Genomic DNA, 21,336 nt, shown 5'->3' on the forward strand with positions numbered 1-21,336 from the left:
CACCTCACCACATTGTGCATTGTGTTTTTACTTAATCTCCCATAAAAGAAACTATATTTTCCTGAAGCCCTTTCAATACTTTCCGGTACTATCTTGATATACCTCATTTTCATTATCTTCATCTATTAAACCAATATTTTGGCATTTCAACACGAGCAGTATTTGAGTAAAACTTAATGTTTTTTCGACATTCACTCTGGCTGGTTTTGTTTCATATAACATCAAATTCCAAATGGCTAGTTAATATTGGCTAGAGGTCATACTGTGATAAGGCATAAAATCGAAATTTAATTAAACATGCAGTGGCGATTATCTCTTTTTATTACACGGCTTTGTTGAATATTTGATTCCGATTGGTCGATCACGGCGTTCTACAGTCTGTTTTTTCTTTATAGCAAACCGTTACTATGTATAACAGACAGTTGCTATGGGAGCAGTTCTGATGCCAGACTCTGGCGGACCTCTTTCTGTCAAATTATTGATTTCTTAAGTAAGTAGCTGTGCAATAATTTCATGTAGTGTAAAGCACTTTGAGTGGTCGGAAGACTAAAAAAGCGCTATATAAATGCAAGTCCATTTACCATCCATTTACCATTACCAATAAGCGGGATAATGTACAGCTAGCAGGTCATTGTTGTGAAATAAACCCTGAAAGGGCGATGCGGCACCCCGACGCAAAGCTGTACATTATCCCTTACGTAATATCCAGAAATTGAGTAAAATAGTTAGGATGGCATGTGTCCGGATTTATCCATCAGTATGGCTAATATACGGTGCACGTGCAATTACGTTAGCTACAAAATGTACAGAAATTGTGATACAGACGTGCCATGGGAATTTCAAAATAAAGCTGTATCTTAAAAATGTATGTTTTCACGTTACGTTGATGATATTGGATTGTTGATCATGAATCGATATATCAATACAGATCGATGTATCGTTACATCGATAAATTTAACACCGCAAATCTCACTGTGTGGACTGTTGGTTTAAATAACTGGGCAGATGGAGCCAAACTCTGGGAAGTTAAAACAAACATAATTTATAAAATTAAAACAGACATCCAACTGCTCTTGAGCAATGTATTTACCCTCCAACTGCTTTAGCAGAACTGCTTAGTGACCAAGAATAGAAAACTTCTATCGTACTGGAAAGATACTGGGTGTAAAAGTTTGTAACTGAAGCAAAAAAGCAAAAAAAAAACAAGAGCACATTCTCCTGGATAAAAGGAAGACGACTTGTTTAAAATTGCCAACACCATGTAATTTTCAGCTATTTGGAGAGGAACACCATAAACGTATTGACCGGTGGTGTCTCTTTTGTAGCAGGATAATTGCTCGTTCTCTCGGTTGATATTTTCTCGAACACAATAATCTGCTGTGTTTACAGCATTAACATTTTTCAGTAGTCTATTGATTTTTTTTGCCCGCTACTTCAGTGAATACATGCTTTGTGCCGATTTTGGAAGTGTATTTGAACTGCAAAAGATACCCCTGCCCTGGCTCATCATATGTCATAACCAATTTGAACTGGGTTGAGCCACAAAGCAAAGCAGCAGCCACTGTTATTGCTGGAGAGTCTCATCAGGAATGCAGGTCATGGCTCACGAAATCCCTTTGTTCAAGTGCGCCAAGAAACTTCTGTCTCCTCCCGTCAAAGACACTTCTTGAATTCAAGTATTCCCTGTTCAAAAACAGTTTCACTGGGAAACACTCCAACAGTACTGTGCGTCATTGCCCAACACATCACCTCATCCCAACCTGCTGCTGACTGCTGATCTGGAGAGACCTCGAGACACCCCTACTCCTCAGGTCTGCAGTTTATACTACCTCTACTCTCATTCTGGGTGCACGATTATGGCCAAAATGCTAATCAGGATTATTTTGATCAATATTTATATATATATATATATGATCAACAACTATTCAAAGATTTTAGGGACAAAATATTTTTATTGCAATTTCACATTTAAATAAACAGAGCGCTGCTTTCACTTCCATATTGTGCTACATTACAACCGTCAAATTCTGAATGTTATCATTTTACTTTGTTATTGTCATCTATAGTGGTTATTTGCATAAAAACATACACTTCAAATGAGTAGGAAATAAATGATTATATTTTTAAATATTTACTTTGATTTAAAAATCTTGGCATTAGTTCTAATTATATATTATAAGCTGCTTAGAGCTGGTAATGGGAACTTAAACGGGTCATAATTCCCTCTATTATCTATTTTATATTGCTGTGAAAACATCTCTTTCAAACAACTGGATTTATTCAAGCTTCACGCCAAAAACGACATTTTACAAGATAACATTTGAACACATCATGATAGGGTTATAATTTACCATCGCCCAACAATACTCATTTCTACGGAGCAGAGCTTGAACGCACCATAATGTACCTCAACGGAACTTCCGTTAAGAGAGCCCTCTAGCCGGTCACTGTGATTACTGTGAGCAGCATCATGGGATTGAATTACAATATAATAAGTGTGATTAAGTTAGTTGTTCCAAATGTTTTAAGGGTTGTTCCTCCACGGCTTATTTTGGACTTGCAGTTGTGATAAATTGCAGCTTTATGTATTCTTCACTCACACTGAAGAACTTCCACACCAAGGACATGCGTGTGTGTGACGTTAGTGACTGTGCCGCTGTGTGCTGACGTAAAAACCCGGATAGCCTATATGAGACTGAAAACAGGCCAGCTGCTGATGGACGGTGCATCTCTAGCTGTTAGTTTAGGAAGCGCTTGGTTTATGCAGCAGAATTTCCTATGAGCGGAGCATTTTAAAACATCAAAATTGCAGTCGATCATGTTCATTTAATTGCGGGAAGCAAAAATCTTGATCGCGATTAATATTCGATTAATTGTGCAGCCCTTACTCACATTGTCGGCAAGCCCAGAGAAGGCTGAAAAGCTAACCACACCCTATGTCTGAAACCAAATGTGTGCCCCTAACCTGACAGGGCTTTGCCTCCTCCTTCGCTGCCTTTCCACTATCTTAACAAAGAAGAAACAATCTGTCCACTTTCCTTACAAAAGGGAAAACATTGATTGGCATACCAAAATGAAAAGGTGACTCCTGGTGAGTCAAGGACATGCTCTTTCCGCATCCTGTGAGGACATCCTCTAGAGGAGGGTCTGAATGGCAATCAAAGTATAGAAGCCATAGCTAGAGCTCAAGTCAAGAGCTTATATTAGACAAGGCACATATTAGAGACGATAAGAAAATCTATCTATACCAATCAAGAATGCTGTCTGCAAACAAAATATCCATTTAGCACAATGTCTAAACTAATGATGGATGTTTTTAAGACTCTTAGTTGATGCAATGATAGTGTTTTTTATAGATGGGGTCATCTCATCATCATGAAATATAAACTTAATGTTTTACTGCTACGCTTTGTCCCAGTATTATCAAAGCTGCCTCTTCAAATGCTACAGAAAACATTCTTGAACAACTGTGGGAAAACTGGTAAGGAGAAATAAGATAAATGTCAAACAAAAGTAGCCTGAAGCACTTTTTTTTCAAAACATATTTCCAGCCTTTCTTCAAAAACAGAAAAAACGTCTGAAGCTTTATGTTCAGTCAAAAAAAATTGCCAGTGGTCTCTTATAGTGAATCTTAACTGAAGTAAAACAGCTTGAGCACGAAAAGCCGAATAAACAGCTGTGCGTCTTACGCCTCCACAACTCATTTGTATGCGTAATGAGCGCTCCACACATTATTTAATACCTCATCTCAATTATTTTGAGCACTGAAAATACTGTGTCATAAGAGTACGTGACTAATGGCTCTGGACGGAGAGGAACATTATAACAGCACGACGCCACAGAGACCTTTGTATCATTTGTTTCAGTAATATGACAGATTTTAGATTCCCGTATGGTAATGAGGTCTTGGTAATCAGGAGTGTTTCCCCTGTTTAAAGGATCGAGTCATTCAAAATACAAAAAAGGATTTGGTTTGTGGTGGTCACAGCATTGAACAATTTCATTTTTAAAAATGGAACTGCAACCTCTCTCTTTGCAGACATAGCCCTCCTCTCACCCTGATTATCCACAGACCTGACTGTTAATCATTTTCACAGAGACTATTTCTTCTGTAAAAACAAAGAAGTTCCAAAAAAAAAAACAGCCCACAACAAGCTCTTTGTTTGGCCAGATATATAAAAGCTAATATCTGCCAGGAAAAGAAAAAAAAATAATAGTATTACTACTAATGTTATAAAAGTTTTCAAGGTATAGAATAAACTTTCACGCTCAAGAAATAAATAGATGGAATGTTAATGACAAAAATAAAAGAAAGCCAGTATGACATTAGTGTTGTCAAATATCTTATTCTCAACACATATCGATGAATATTTGAAACCGTTTCAATACTCATTTTCCACAGTACACTGGTACCAGCCATGCCTTCTGCTCCTTCTTCTCTCTGAAAGCGAGTTGACACGCACACCACTACTTATCTTTAAAAAAAATCTAAGATTTTATGACCTCAATGTCCTTTAAATTTTTCCCTGTGTTATCGAAAATCGATATTTTGTCATGGTATTATATTGAGGTTAGAAATTCCAGTATTGTGACAACACTATATGAGATACCAAGTAAAAAAATGTATTAAGTTAAAACATTTTAAGTCAAGATACAGTAGGTAATCAAAATATATGCAGCCTGGTGTGTGCCATCAGAATAATTTTTATAACGTTTAATTTAGGGCTGTCTATCGATTAAAATATTTAATCTTGATTAATTGCATGATTGTATAGTTAATCAGGATTAATCGCACATGTTTTAACAATTTAAAATGTACCTTAAAAGGGAGATTTGTCAGGTATTTAATACTCTTATCAACAATGGAGTGGCCAAATATGCTGCTTTATGCAAATATAATACTGTATATATTATTGAAAATCAATTAAAAACACAAAACAATGACAATTATTGTCCAGAAACCCTCACAGGTACTGCATTTAGCATTAGATAATATGCTCCAATTATAACATGGCAAACTGCAGCCCAACAGGCAACAACAGCTGTCAGTGTGTCAGTGTGCTGACTTGACTATGACTTGCCCCAAACTGCATGTAATTATCATAAAGTGGGCATGTCTGTAAAGGAGAGACTTATGGGTACCTACAGAATGATTGCTTTAATTTTTTATCATGTGTAAGCAGCGTGCTGCCTAAAAGTTAAAATGAAATCCGACCCACAAAGCAGCAGCAGCAGGAGCTCTGATTGGCCAGACTATTTGATTAGTGAGTTAAAACAAATATATATTTATTTTTATTATTTTAACTCCATATTTTTTTATATATATTTTTCAATATGTGTATTTTATCATTTTATTTTTTTCCTTGGCACAAATGGGCTACCATACATTACCATTAGAGGTAAACTTGAAATGTTTTGGGGTAATTTCAGTGAACTGAACCTTTTAACTTCACATTTGCTCTAAAACACTATAGTAGTTTAGCCAAAATGAAACCATAATATTCTTTCTCATATAAAACTAAAATAGAATATTTTGCAAAATGAACCAACAAAGCAGCAGCAGGAGCTCTGATTGGCCAGACTATTTAATAAGTAAGTTAAAAAAAAAAATTCAATATGTGTAATTTATTTTTTTCTTGGCACAAATGGGCTCCCATATTAATTCCATTAGAGGTAAACTTGAAACATTTGGGGGGTAATTTCAGTGAACTGAACCTTATAATTTCACATTTGCACTAAAACACTAAAGTAGTTCACCAAAAATGAAACCATAATATTCCTTCTCATATAAAACTAAATAGGATATTTTTGCATGCTGCCATCATATCATCTCCTCGCGCGCTTTCTCTCTCTCTCTCTCTCTCTATGCGCGTGGCACAAAAACGCAGCAGTAGCTCTGATCTCGTGCCTCTATATCTCCTCTATTTCCATGCTGAATACTGCCAGCTGCAACTTTTGTCAGCGCACAGCACAGCTGCCGGTGGTTCCTCCTCGCGCGCACACACACACACGCACACAACAAGCTGGCTTCATTAAAAGTCCAGAGGAGGCAGCTGGATGATGTCATATCCGTGAAGAAAAGGGTCCCTAGAACCTAAACGCAGCTCGGATTTGCGCTGCATGCGTGCCCACAAACTTTTTGCCCCTCTCTCCTCCAGTGACGAGCTTTCTCCCCCTGCTGCCCACATGGCGTGCGTAACGGGGACGAGTGGATGGATGCGCTCTCCTCCTCCTCTCCCTCCTCTTCCTCCCCAGGAAGCCGCGGTTCTCACCAGCAGCAGCTCGTAGAGTGGACGAGGTGGCTGCGAGCCCACACGGGCACAAAACCTGCGTGAAAACATTGTTTGTACCCGTCGCAGGAGGAGAGGAGAGGAGAGGAGAGGAGAGGTGGAGGAGGGAGAAACACCGAAGCCCAGCAGACAGGATGTGGTCGCTGTCCGTGGTCCTGAACCCGCTGCTGGTCCTGCTGCTGTTCGGATACTGCCCTTCAGTGGTGAGTCACAAAGAACTTCAACACGAGCTTAAAAGCATGCTGTGTGATGTCCTTGTTTTTTAAAGTTCATCTTTCATTAGGGTGGAGCAATTGCGCAATGGTTGGTGGATAACCAACAACAGAGACAGTCAGTTCAGCTTACAGGCTTTTTTTTTGCATGTTTGGCTGCTCTCTTCTTCTATTGTATATTGGTAGAAATTCAATTTTTTTATTCTTATTTTATTCTAACGTTTATATCTATTTTTTTGTTATTATACTGTTTACTTGCACAGACAAAATCAAAGCAAATTCCTAGTGTATATACCTCTTACACCTGGCAATAAACACGATTCTGATTCTGATTCTTTGCTATATAGTCATTGTGTGCACTCTATCCAGCATTGGTAGGAATTAACAATAACATGCCAGAAAATGTTTGGGGGGAAAAAAAATCATGTGAATTTAAAGTGGTGGTAGAGGAAGAGGCAACCCTCACAGCACTCATGTTTATTGCCTTACATCAACCACATTGCACTGATATTGATCCTGGAGCGTTGCCATGCAGGCATATAACTCACTTTTAAGAGAGAGAGTTCAAATCATTGTAAAAAGATAAATAAATATTGCTGCTGGGAATTATATCCAAATTCCCCTCTCCCAGATCAGAGGAAGCTGCACTAAAACATCGTAATATATTCTTACTTTAACTGAAAAAGATTGATTCATTTCTCATTCCAATTTCTTTTTGCATGCTACCTTCTTAATGCTTTATAGGGAAATCCATCCTGCCCAGTTTAAGCTTTACGAAAATGTGGGAATGCATTTGGGAGCATTATCTCAAATTAGGAAGAGCAGCTTGCGGATCACCGAGCCATTTGGACAAGAACAATGGTCGATTAGGTTCATCCCACCCATGCAGAGCACAACATCCCTGTGCCAGTGTCTTGATTGCAAAGCAGTGTCCTCACACACACTACATCACCTTGCCATGATTGAAAGTGGTGCGCAGAATTAATGTTTTCCTTGTTTGTTCAAAAAAACAGGAAACGTTTAAAGGATGCTCAAAAAAACTGAATACAGATCTGTCAGAAAGTCTAAATAAACGGCAAGAAACAAAAGAGGAACCAGCTGTCTGAATTATTCAATGAGCAGGGGGGGGGGGACTCTTTGTGCAGAGTTGGAGAGTGCATCTGGCTTGGCTGAGCTACAGATTCATTTTAATATGAGGAGATGTGAGAGTGAGGAGAGGGGGGAAAGGATGTGCGTCACTCAAGAGACGGAGGAGAAAGACCGGTTTAACAGAGTAATGAAACTGGCTTCTTTTTAGGAGCCTTTCAAAGCAAAGTAAGGGTGTTTTTTCCCTTCCTCTTTTATTCCATTCAGCTATGATGCCATGAGAGATGCAGATTCAAGCCATGGTGCACCAAGCCATCCAGTATCTTTTACACTACTACCATCATAAACTACACATGACCTCTAGATATATATTCTATGCAATATCACTTCTTTCTTCTGCTGCTTTTCAGTGGTTGGATTCTTCATTAAATGCGCGTTTGTACAGTTCAGAGGTAGAACATAATGTATCAAATAAGATTGTAAAGGCAAGATTATGATATTGTACTCCCATGGCTTTTATCTAATAATCATATAAAGGACCAACTTAGCATCAGGGCATCAGTAGAATAAGCTTTAATTCAGAGATCACAAACTTTACCAGCAACCAATAGCAAAGGGAGACAAAGATCGGGCCTGTGGTGTTTTGATAATACCTGAAACAATTTTCTTACAATCTGATAACATAAGAGAGTTGTGCTGGGAGAAAGAATGAAAGCTCAGGAGATTGATAGCGCAGAATTATATTTTTACTTTACTTAGATAAGAAAGCAAAAAGAAGATGTGGCAGAGGAGATGTAAAAAAACTAAATTAGTGATACATTTCTTCATTGCAAATTCAAGGTTTGATCAGCCGTTTCATTCTTAAAGGGGGAAGTACGCCATTTTCAAAATTCATACATGTTATCCCTATGGTCTAAGACATTCCAAAAATTTTAGTAAACATTAACAACTTTCTCCCAAATCCAAAAACTAGAGTTCTAAATCTCAAACTTGTGATGTCATAGGGTATAAAGTGTGGAGCTGCTCCATAGACAATGAATAGGGAAAGATGTTCTAGATGATACTGAGAGCACCCAGAGGAATGTTCTGAGTAGGGATGCTAATTTTGAATTTTTTCGTTAACCGCTCATTAACCGTTAACCGACAAGATTAGTGCGTTGTCTAATAAACCGCCCAGCTGCAACGATAAACCGATGCACAAACAGGTTAAATCCATCATTTATCGCCAGCTGCAGTGTATATACTGTATATATATGCACAGTGTATATATAGACAACTGAGTCCCAAGTTCACCCGACCGGGAGAATTACTGTAGCAGCCACGATGCTGCATGTCATGCTGTGGACACATGCAGTCACTTTCCCAGTAAAAGTCTCCCCCTCATCATTTAGTATAGCTGCGAGGTGTCAGCTGTCAGCTGTGTTTCTGCCTGGCGTAACGTTAGCGAATGTACGACAGACCGTGTGAGTGTGACGACGGCGAGTATGACGTTATCAGTAGCGTTAAAGCTGTGAACGTAGCAGTGCAGTGTGTGTACAGTTAATTGATGTCAGCGAATAAATGCTACAACTCCTCAAGACCCAAGCCAAGCTCCTGTATCTGCAACACCGACTCAGGCTCACTTAAGGTGGGCTGTTAAGGTGGACCGGCTATTCTCCTTTAAGTGACAAGACACTCCTCTAAGTTTTGCTCATGTCGGTTAACAGTTTAACGGTTAATTATTAACATCCCCAGTTCAGAGTATATGGGAACATTTTCTGTTTCACAACTGACAACACTACAATAGAATAAAGAAAACCAACATTCTGTGGGTCCATTAAATCAGTCTCCCATTCATTGTCTATGGAGCAGCTCCAGACTTTATACCCAATGACGTCACCAGTTTGAGACTTACTTCTCAGGTTTCTGGCTTTGAGAGAGAGGAGTTCATGTTCACAAATACTGGACTGAACTTTCTTAGGCCATGGAAATAACATATTGAAATTCTTAAATTTAGGTGGTGTTCCCCTTTAAAACACAGGACTGCTCTATGGCAGTAATACAGTATAACTACAAAGTGAAAATGATGAGTCAATGACTGAGCTTTTTCCCGTGGCGTGACGTCCGCCTGCTCAGAGGGGCCATGATCTTTCAAGGCTGATTCCCAACGCTCTTTAGAAGGGTTCAGGCTGACAGGTAAGGATGAATGGGAGAAGGAAAAGGGATGCCTGCACTATGAAAACAGGGCACTCCTCTTTTCTGTCCACAAGCTTCAAAGAGTGGCTGAGGCCAAAGTTTACATTTCACATGCTAGTCTCCAGCCAGATTGAGCTTTAGAGTGCAAAAACAAAATCCAAATAAGGGTTGGTTTTCTGCCAAAAGACGCTGGTAGTGCAGACAAATTTACCGTCCGCAGTCAAAGGGTGCCAGTATTTGGCTGGAGGCGGTGTTAATTTCCCATGCTGACAATAAACAGCAGTATTGTTCAAATACGGATGCTGTTTGCGAGTCTGATACTTTTGCAGCACTTCAGGACACTTTGATCAATATTTGGAGTGGAACTATAGTTTCTACTGTGTACATATTCGTTGATGGTACTGCATTAGAATATGCTGCATTGGCTTATGATGCATAACTTTTATGTTCTTTAAGCTTTATACTCTAGTGCTGCGGAGCATATTGGCTGTAATAAAGAGCGGGAAAAGCTTCCACAAATCAGGTTTATCTGCGTCTCCCAGCAGGACTTTCAGCTAAGGCCTAGTGAGGAGTAACAGAGGAATTTCCACACTTGGGTTATTCATCAAGGCCAGGAAACACTATTTATTGTTGAAGAGGAAATTCACTCGAGAGCATATACTGTGGAGGAATATATTAAAACAAAAGCAATGTATTCTTTCAAAGCCGTGGCTTTTTTATAAGTGAGTGGAATTGGTTGGCGTTAAAGCTTTGGGGTGCATAAGACAGAAGAATGGATGACCCATGAGGAAAAAATAAAACATAACAGCTGTGTGCCGCAATTTCATGATAGCAATATCATCGGTGTTGGATCTCTGGAGTGTGTGTGTGTGTGTGTGCCTGCCTGCAGATGTGTGTGCTGTGTATTTATGACTGTGCTTCTGTATGCAGACCATCAGGCCAAAGGAGGGGTGGCAGGTGTACAGCTCAGCTCAAGATGCAGATGGGCGTTGTATCTGCACAGTGGTGGCACCTGAACAGAATCTGTGCTCCAGAGATGCCAAAGGCAGACAGCTCCGCCAGCTCCTGGAGAAGGTGCGTGCACGCAGCCGCTCACATTTCTGCTTATGCAACAACGCACAGACTCTCTAAACACACACACACACACACACGTATACTGTAAACAGCAACCAGCACACCTAAAGTCATATCGACATGTCACATTGATTTCTATCGTTATTCATGCTTCTTTGTTGCCCTAATCCTCTGAGAGATTGCACCAGCCAGGTCCATAACCCTATTTTCCACGCCTGCATATATTACATGGTTGACATCAGCTGAATGGCTGCTCTCCATCCCACCTTAACACAACAGGAGTGCTCCCATTATTGTGCAACGAACCATTCAAGGCTCTTGGTTCAGTATTATCAGGCTTTAGGGAACCAGTGTATAATAATTAGGTGGATCTATTGGCAGAAATGGAATATAATATTAATAAGTATATTTTCTTTAATGTATAATCACCTGATAATAACAATCCTGTTTTCGTTATCTTAGAATGAGACGTTTATATCTACGTAGGGAGCGGGTCCTCTCTCCATGGAGTCCGCCATGTTGCACCGCCATGTTTCTACAGTAGCCCAGAACGGACAATCTTAACTTTCCTTGCTTGGGTCGGAGTCAATAACGTTACTCGCTCCCGTCGTCGCTGACGCTCTCTCTCTCTTGCTTCACCACTCACTTACCATGCACACACTCTACGCACTGGCTCTGCTCCAAATGACCTACGCTACTCTTACAACAACTGGTTCTAGAGAGCGCCATTCGCGTTTTCGCGTCGGCCACCATTGTTCTTCTACACGCTTGGCGCACAGGAGAGGCTTCAGTTGGTGGCAATCTCCTCACCTCGCCGCTAGATACCGCCAGATCCTACACACTGGACCTTTATGCTTTTGATTAGGACCCTTATTTCTGTCAGAAAGTGAACTCTAATCAAAATAAGCCTTTCAAGAAATAGTTTGTATTATTTATTTTTTTCCACATTTACACCATGATTTAAAAAATAAATCAAGTATGGATTTTGAATTGATCGCAAAAAAATAGCTCTGAATACAACAGCCAACATTGTGAATTGAAGTAGAAACACGACTTTCAATTCCAAATTAAGTTGTTTTTTGAATGCATTACCTACTAACACACAGATTGCACGGTACCAGAGTCACTTTTCCTCAATCACTACGCCATATAAGGAACATTGCTCTAGCCTACATTTTAATGTTGTACGCCAAAGGGTGTTCTCTGTCGTTCACTGGGGTCTTTGACACTAATGTACTAAGCTGCCTAGGGGCTTCAGTGAGGCCATTTCGGGATCCCTGTACCAGAGCCAGAAAAGTATGCAGAACACAATGTGTGAGTGTTGTGCCACTTTGCTAGCGATGTGCTCCAATAATGTTGGCTGGCTACAATTAGAGCCGAAGAGAAGAGAGAGAAAGGAACCACATTTCTTCTTGTTCACATGCCCCATAAACCTTTAGGCTTTTGTTAAACCACAGAGGGTTTCTGTGTCAAATATCTACTCTAAAATGTGTTATCAAACCTTGCAGATTCACTAGTTTATCCGTGACATTCAAGAAACAGGCAATTTGTTTTGAATTATAACTGATGAAGTGAAATATATGCTTCAAAACTGAGTAATAAAGTGTCCATGTAACAGTTACGTGTCCATGTAAAAGCCATTCAAAGCTCTATTCGGCTCACACATGGATGGTTAAAAGACAATCTCGTTGAAGGTCAAAATGTTGATTTGTTCCCCGGGAAGTTAGAGCATGGCAGGCTACTGAACGGCTGAACATGGAGGACATTTTAATCTCGCAACGGATGGAAAAATCAATGCTGCTGCACTGTTTCATTCTTTTCAAAAGGTGCAGAACATGTCGCAGTCAATCGAGGTGCTGAACCTGCGGACGCAGAGGGACTTTCAGTATATCATGAGGATGGAGAGCCAGATCAAAGGACTGCGGTCAAAGTTTCGACAGATCGAATCGGACAGGAAGACGCTCGTCAACAAAAACTTTCAGGTATATTTGTGTTTGATGTTTAACTTTGGGAGAAACATCACAGGAGAGGCTGTGAAAGGATCCCCTCTAAAGACACCTTAGAAGCATCTGAATAGATAAACTTTCATTCCTGACTAGATCAATACCACTGCCCGGCAGAGGACAAAATTGTCTTAAAAAGCTAGACAGGCTGTTGAGGAAGCATCCAGTATGGATTCTCAAAACTCTTTTATCAAGCGTGATAAGATCCTGATGGTCATTTTCCATTTGTTTAACCCTTAAAAAAACAGCATGTAGGCAAATAATATTGTACTCTTTGCAGCTGTGATCAAGTACAATACTTTAGTTTTCATTTACATAAACTCCTCTGTTGCGTTATGTTATACATGCTGCTGCCTCTTCCTGTGAACCCCACTGTAAAACAAAGTTATTGGTAGAGGTGGAAGGTAACTAAGTACATTTACTCAACTACTACACGTAAGTACAACTTTGAGGTACTTTACTTGAGTATTTCCATTTTATGCTACTAACATTATTACTTCTACTCCACTACATTTTGGAAGCCAATATTGGACTTCTTACCACTACAATACATTTGACAACTTTGCAGTTACTTTGCACATTCAGATTATTAATACAAAATAAATCAACTAATAAATTAAATGATGATGCATTATTATGGATTTAATCTCTATAAACAGATTCTGCATTCACATGTAGAATCTGTAGCAACGGCACGAGATTTTGGCATCGGAAGCGTTCTGGTTTCAGTTTGTAGTCCGGGTAGTGTTGACCAATCACGTTTGAGAAAGCTTTGGTTGAATGCAGGTACATAAACAGTCCGTGTGGAGAGCAAAAGAGGCAGAACGCATTGGCCGAATGCAGTCGGGGAACCCACCGGCTATCGTCTGACGATGATTTCGCTTGGTATCAGTTTAAAATTAACCTGGCGACTTGTGAAACAATCCGGTCATACAAATCGTCTCTCAATTCCAACTCCAGTCTCGCATCACAAGTTGCTAATTGGACGTTAAACAAGCAAGTATTGGCCTGGATATCCGCTGGCTACACCGGAACCCCAGAAATATACCCCTTGCCCCCAGAGGCTTATCTGTCATCAGACCGATAGCCGATGGGTCCCGAGATTGTTATGGATTAAGCCAGTGTTTCTCCCAAAAAAATTCTGGAGACTCACTTTTTAAAAATGTCAAACCATCGCGACCTAATTCACAATAAGCCTTATTTATAAATCATAAGAAGAGCAAATTTGTGCGTAAATGTACGTTCCTGACCACTTTTACTGCCCTTTCCGGATCACCTTATATTATCTTGACTAGGTAAACCAGCCATTTTGAAGAGATATACGTTTGATAAATCACAACTTCATATTATGCATGTACTATTGAAAACTTATACACATGTTAATACTTTATAAATGAAACCAAATAAATGCATTTAGGTGCATTTTTTCCTTCTCATCAGTAAAACCAACAGAATGTACGCTAGCCTTCATACTGGATTAAATGTTCTAAGTAAGCTACAATTATCAGAGCAATATGAACATTCAGGCTCCCTCATGAGGCTCAAAGGCGTACTGCAAAGACTGGAAGAAATCCTGCAAATGTATCTGGCGCCCCTAATAAAATCGACCCATTCTTTGGCAATGACTGGATTAAGCTACTGAGTATCTTATAAAGTAGTATATAAAGTATTAAAATAAGCTCTTTACCAGCTGCAACATCAGTGATGCTTACAATTGAATGCATCAATATAAATTCCAGTGGTAAACATATTATTCTGACCATTCTGCATAATAAGTACTCTTACTTGTAGTATTTTGAGTATATTTTGATGCTAATAATTTTGTAATTTTACTTAAGAGTTTTGAATGCAAGACTTTAATTTGTAACACAGTGGTATTACTACTTTTATTTACATGTAAATAAAATTCATCCACCAAACTTCATCCACCACTGGTTATTGGTAGAGATGGGCAATACATCAAGTTCTGAATCTGACACAAAGTAATGCAAATGCACGTATAGCCAATATTAATTATTCTCATAAATAAGAACATTGCATTTTCACAGAAGAGGATTTCCATGTACTTTGACATTGTATAATTGACACTGACATTACATAACAATTATAATCGGAGCAATTACTATAATGATTATTACAGTTATCATCCATCAGTGAAATTTGTTTGGGTCTTACTAGAGCTTCTCCCTCCTCCTTACTCTCAAGTTTCTCTCAAGAGGATGCAGTTATCGCAGTACAAATATATTTGGCATTGATCTGCCCATCTCTAGATATTGAGTCTTAGCATCGTAATTTCTTTCACAAGTGAAAACAAGGGAAAAGAAGGAAGGGAGGAGATAATATGCTTCAGTTTTCTCGAGTCATATATTCTGCCTTAGATAAAGATGTTGCACCTTGGAACTAAAACTCCCCTGAAACAAACTGAACTGTCGTTCCAGATTGAGACATTTGTTTATTTTGCAGCTGGTGTATTTTTGGTGTTTTCTAGGAACTAAAGGGAAAGATGGAGTCCCTGCAGCCGCTGATCCCCGTCCTGGAGCAATACAAGACGGACGCCAAGCTCATCTCCCAGTTCAAAGAGGAGATCAGGAACCTGTCCAGCGTGTTGATGGGCATCCAGGAGGAAATGGGCGCCTACGACTACGAGGAGCTGCAGCAGAGGGTCCTAAACCTGGAAAACCGGCTCCGCAACTGCATGAGCAAACTCAGTAAGTCCATCGCAGAGGAAGCAGATTCAGGCACGGTGAACCCAGATTATTTGATGGCAGAGGGATCACAGGCACATTTCTTGCAGCTATCAGCAGATTGGCGTTTTAGATACAGAGCAGGGGACAGTAGAACTGCTACTAGAGGCAGAAATAATGTTGAGAAAACCTCAAAGAACAATTTTACAAGCTAGAGGTAAAGAGGTGGTAGTATAGCATCCTGAAGCTTTGTACTGTGGTTGCCAATTAAAAGAGTGCAATCAAGTCACAGTACAAAAATCACGATTGCTAAGTTTATCACGTGTCTATTTTTTTTATTTTGAATCCTTCTGGTTCCTTCCTTGCCATTTGCAGTTTGAAAAGCTGTAGCTCCTTTGCTCCACCCATCGATGTTCCACTCATCTAATTCTGCTTTCAGAGCAGCGTTGCCTCTGATAAAGGTTTGCATAACTAAACTCCAATTTGCCAACTGCCATGTTATCAACACTGATGGAGCCTGTCAAAGTGTCACCATGAATAGCTAACATGTGAATGCTAATGGGACGTGGCTGGAAATCTGCCTGAGCTCGAGATGATTACTTACGCATTCATTGTGCATGAAGCTTTGATTGATTAGGTAAAATAGCAGTTAAATACTTAATAGGGAACTCGCACGGTTGCGTGCAAGTGATAGCCTACTGTCATTTGGCACAATTAAAGTGTCTGGCAATATGAATTCAGTGCAGCTATTTCAAATATTAAACAGTGTGGGATAAATGGACACGCAGCTCTGACACATAGGAAGTTTTACTAGTTGTTGTACAGCGGCAGTTTATCCTCTGTATTTCTATAAAAGCAGAGAAAAGCATGCGGCAGTGTGCAGATGCCGAGCACAAACAGCCCACATCTAGAACTTCTTCGTTTACTCGTTAGCCACAGATTGCAGCAATCCAATGCTTTGAGATTTATTCCAGTATTACCATCATCATAACATTGGCTGTGGCTTTATCATGTGCTAGCTGGTGCGGTTTGTGACCAGAGCTGTGTGATGTGTTCTCAGCATGTGGCAAACTAATGAAGATCACTGGGCCGCTGACTGTGAAAACTTCAGGGACCAGATTTGGAGCCTGGATGACCGACCCGCAAGCGTCTCCCAAAAACAACAGGGTGAGCCGAGTTAATAGTCTTTGATGCAACGCGGGGTAGTTCAATAATTTACATCCGCTTCCCTCCTGTTGTTCAGTGGCGAGAGACGAAGTTGAATTGCAATATCATGCTCGCTAAAACTTTTTTACACAATTACCTGCTGGGATCAAACATAAAAGTCGATGTCGCTTGCTGAGCATTTTGGGCATTCTTTTAAATGAATGTGAAACTCAATACACTTTATTCCCTAATGCGTTTTGGCACAGGGCCTTCATCAGCGTGTTTAACAGAACGGGTAAAAGCACAGCCTTTACATACACCACAAGATGGCTGAGGCTTTGTCAATTATCCAATGAGCACTAGACACATTAATGGCCAGCTATCCTTGAGGCTTAAAGAAACAGTGTAACATTTAGGGGGATCTATTGGCAGAAATGGAATATGTTAAGTATGTTTTCTTTAGTGTATAATCACCTGAAAATAAGAATAGTTATGTTTTCGTTACCTTAGAATGAACCGTTTATATCTACACAGTGTGCGGGTCCTATTCACAGAACCAGCTGCCGTGTTTCTACACTAGCCCAGAATTTGAAAAACCAAACACTGTGTTAACATTTCCTGTTTGGGCCGGAGTCAATGACGTTACAAGCTCCGTAGTTAACCCCCGTCACTCCACTCAGCTGCCAAGAAACAGGACACGAGAAACCTCTGATTGTCTTGAGGAGCTGCAGCATTTATTTCTGCACAAACTGCAACTTCCACTGTACATCCACTTGATATTCATATTCTCAAAGCTAAATTAAGTCCATCTTCTGCTCCACTACCCCACATTGTACTTTTAAACATGTCAGTGCATTTCCCTCATATGCAAAACCATTTTTTTTTTAATACAAAAAGACTGCAGAGGCCGTGTGTTCACCCTCAGGATCAAGTTGAAAAACACAGTAAAGATAAAAGCCTTTATTTGGTCAGGCATAACATTGGATACATTATGCCAAAACTAAGTAAAAGGTGTTTAACATAACTATTGTCTTTGCTTTGAACATTTTTGATGTTTTTAAAATTATTTGTTGACATCCATGTGTGCTATCTCACTAACTCTAGCAGTCTTCTTCTGCCTTTGCTGACACTTTGCTACGTGTCTTGGCTGTTAACAACCATCAACTGTCATTAAGTGTAATGGCATGAAGCAGGAATTTGCATTGTCTGCCTGCGTTTACGTGACCTGGCCTACTTATCGAAACATTGCTCCATAGCACTAGTTGGACTAGTGGTTGAAAACTCCACAGCAGATCTTAAACCACTTAATAAATATTAACTTTTTCCACTCCTTGAGGGCGCCGGACATCAAATCAAATCAAATCAATTTATTTTTGTATAGCGTCAAATCACAACAGAAGTTATCTCAAGACGCTTTAACATCGCTTTAACATCGCTGCATAAAAGTACCTGTGGTGACCGCTAGGATAATCACAGCCTCGCGAATCTTTACAGTCACAAACTAGAGACCTAGAGCATTCAGAGGATGGATGGCTGTCTTAGGTCTTGGTGTGTTAATGTGGTAAATTTTGAAGGATTTTTAAAAAATAAAATATAGCACCAAATCTGTGTAACAAAAGGTATCAACCCAAACATTGCTGCAACAACTTATGAGACATAACAGAGCGTGGGAATGGCCATCATATATTTTGATCATAATGTTCTAAGCTGTTAAACACTTTCAAAGTTTATCTTGATTTTTATTTCTGATTTATGACTAGAACAACTTGACACACAGTGTTGAACTGCGACTCAAATTAATCTTCAGGTTCTCTTTCAGATGATGTACACCACTTCTATGTGACATCTACTGCTGACCTGCTAACTTCACATAAAGACCCCCTGTACCCCTCTAAAAAAGACAAAAAGGGGTCTATGGTAAAGAGGGGTGGAGTTGAAAAGGTTAAAAACCTCCTAAATAAACGGAATAAAAACTACAAAACTCTCTTTTATTAAATAACTATAAAACTTTCAAATACAAAAATCCTTATTCATCCCACTCGGATGCAGTATTCTGAGATTATAAATCCAAAAGGTCTCTTTCTGTTTCCTAGGGTAGTGAATGTTGTGCTCCCTCGGTCCCAGTTTGACCTTATCAATACAAATAAAAAAATACAAATATAAGTCCATCATTGAACGTTTTGCCTCCAGCAAATGTCTGGTTCTTTTTATATCCACTTTTATGGAGCTCCTGTGTTCTGTCCTCCTTTTATTTAGTGAAAGCCTTTCTTACTTTTTTCATGGACATGTTATATAGATTACTTTGTTTTACAGGTGATTATAATTACTTTTTTTTTTTTAACTTTAATTAGTATTTCTTGTACATTTACAGCTGGCACAGTTTCTCATAACTAAACATCACAGGAACGTCTGTATTCATTTGTCCTCAGGTCTGGTACATGGACAGCTACACCAACAACAAGATAGTCAAAGAGTATAAATCCATCGCTGATTTTGTGTCAGGTGTTGAGTCGAGAACCTACAACCTGCCTTTCAAATGGGCCGGAACCGACCACGTGGTGTACAACGGCTCCCTGTACTACAACAAGATGCAGAGCAACATCATCGTGAGGTACAGCTTTGAGACGGGCCGCGTGGTCACCCAGAGGGCTCTGGAGTCGGCGGGCTTCCACAACGTGTACCCCTACACCTGGGGAGGCTTCTCCGACATCGACATGATGGCGGACGAGCTGGGCCTGTGGGCCGTGTACGCCACAAACCAGAACGCCGGGAACATCGTCATCAGCCAGCTGAACCCGGATACGCTCCAGATCCTCAGCACATGGAACACAGAATACTCAAAGAGGAACGCCGGCGAGTCTTTTATGATCTGTGGGACGCTCTACATCACTAACTCCCACCTGACCGGCGCCAAGGTGTACTATGCTTACTCCACTAAGACCTCCACATACGAGTACACAGACATCCCCTTTCATAACCAGTACTTCCACATGTCTATGCTGGACTACAACTACAGGGACCGCGCCCTCTACGGCTGGAACAACGGCCACCAGGTGCTGTTTAATGTTACACTTTTCCACATCATTAAAACTGAGGACGACTCTTAAGCGGAGGAAGATACTGTACACATGAAAGAAATTATGGAAAAAATGGATGGTTGCGCCTGAATGTTCAAATGAATTTATTTATTTATTTATTTATTTATTTATGTAATTTCCCTGATTATTTTCGGATATTTTATAGGAATCTATTTACAGACATCTTGCTATTTGCCTGTTTTCATATGAAGAGTTAATCAATTTCTCCATGTGAAAACATGACACTTGGAGGTGCATTATGAAACATATTGCAGGTAATACAATTTTAATTTAATAATGGCACCTTTACTGAGCAACTATTAGAAACACTGAACAATGAACTTCCTGTAATTTCTGCAGTTCCTTTTTCTCCCCAAAAATGAAAGCTTTTCTTCCAAAAAGTTTTCATATTTTTAATGGTTTTCTCATTCAGTATTGCATTTATTCATGCCCCCCAATGTATTCATATTTTGACTGTGTTCACTAATTGTTCATTTTGTTTCCATTCTTTCCTTGCCATTTATTCATCATCATCTGCTAATTTATTCCTGCCTTTCACTGCCTCCATTTAGCTTTCAATTTATCTTTGTACTTTTCCTTTCAAATGTTTTTTTGCACTTGACCTTGTACAAGACAATGAGAAATGTGGTGAACCATAATGCACCTGTATAGTTACTGTAATTGGCTATTTTGTGTCTATGAAGATTCTCAGTCATCCAGGTCATAGGATGTCTTGAAGTACTAAGTCAAAGTGCTTCAGCAAACTGCAGAACTGTTCGCCTTTAACTTCGTACTTTGAGATATTGGCTTTTTTGTAACTTCAGCAACAGTTTGTATGCCTTATTCAGTGCAGTACGTTCTGTAAGCCCAAGGGATAACCGCTCTCGTGCATGAATGTTGGCTATCCTAATAGCATTTTTACTGTAACTGTATATCTGTGTATTTTGTATCTGCACAACATCCCATTCTCCTTCGTCTCTAGTATATTAATGGTAAAGATCCATTTATACAAACAGCAGTAGATAACTAATAAGCATTCATTTGTGTAAATAAGAAGTTATACATAACCAAAATAAAAGTATTGTTTTCATTAAGTCACTGTTCTGTATATTTGTGTTGTCAGGATAACAGCTTGATAAATAAAGAGGCTTGTCTGCCACTAAAAGGAAACACTGAAACATGAAGTAGCGCTGCACTATAATTTAATGTGACGTCACTTTAAATTATAGACCTGAGTGCAACAATGTCTTTCTGCCAAAAACGTTATTTCATTGTCCTCTAAAAAGGGCAAAGTGACTGAGGGTATTTTTCATTTCCTGCACCACCTTACTCATTTTACATCGCTGTAACTCTTTGTCAGAGCTTTTATCACATTCAGAGATATTTGCTGTTTTCCTGGTTACTTTCAGTCAGTGGCAGAACAAGTACTCAGATCTTTAGTATTCTTAACTGCAATGTACAGATACTGTTACAAATACAAATTGTAGAAGTATAAAGTAGCAGAAAACGTAAATACTCAAGTTCTTCAAGATTGTATAATCTAAATTTTAAATAATTTGAATAAATTGTAATTATAAATACAGTAGTTC

The 21,336-nt window shown here is 39.4% G+C and overlaps 1 protein-coding gene and 1 long non-coding RNA gene across 4 annotated transcripts in view; one reads left to right on the forward strand and one right to left on the reverse strand.

Annotated features, from left to right (window-relative positions):
• LOC141777544 (uncharacterized) overlaps window positions 1-21,336 on the reverse strand; it is a 48,917-nt gene that overhangs the window by 13,316 nt on the left and 14,265 nt on the right. The gene's annotated exons all lie outside the window — the stretch shown is intronic.
• Window positions 6,276-20,835, forward strand: LOC141777542 (noelin-3-like). Its single transcript, XM_074651895.1, has 6 exons — window positions 6,276-6,493; window positions 10,694-10,837; window positions 12,664-12,819; window positions 15,329-15,548; window positions 16,585-16,691; window positions 19,100-20,835. The coding sequence occupies exons 1-6, from the start codon at window positions 6,425-6,427 to the stop codon at window positions 19,775-19,777; spliced, it is 1,374 nt and encodes a 457-aa protein (XP_074507996.1). The 5' UTR covers window positions 6,276-6,424; the 3' UTR covers window positions 19,778-20,835.

The sequence above is a fragment of the Sebastes fasciatus genome, chromosome 11 (assembly GCF_043250625.1).
Source record: "Sebastes fasciatus isolate fSebFas1 chromosome 11, fSebFas1.pri, whole genome shotgun sequence".
NCBI classification, from domain to species: Eukaryota; Metazoa; Chordata; class Actinopteri; order Perciformes; family Sebastidae; genus Sebastes; species Sebastes fasciatus.

Bases quoted from the DNA above. Each gene is read 5' to 3' on its own strand.
- LOC141777542 (XM_074651895.1), top strand. From the start codon at position 6,425: ATGTGGTCGCTGTCCGTGGTCCTGAACCCGCTGCTGGTCCTGCTGCTG. The intron at 6,494-10,693 runs GTGAGTCACAAA...TTCTGTATGCAG, and splicing joins TCGGATACTGCCCTTCAGTG to ACCATCAGGCCAAAGGAGGG. The intron at 15,549-16,584 runs GTAAGTCCATCG...ATGTGTTCTCAG, and splicing joins CAACTGCATGAGCAAACTCA to CATGTGGCAAACTAATGAAG.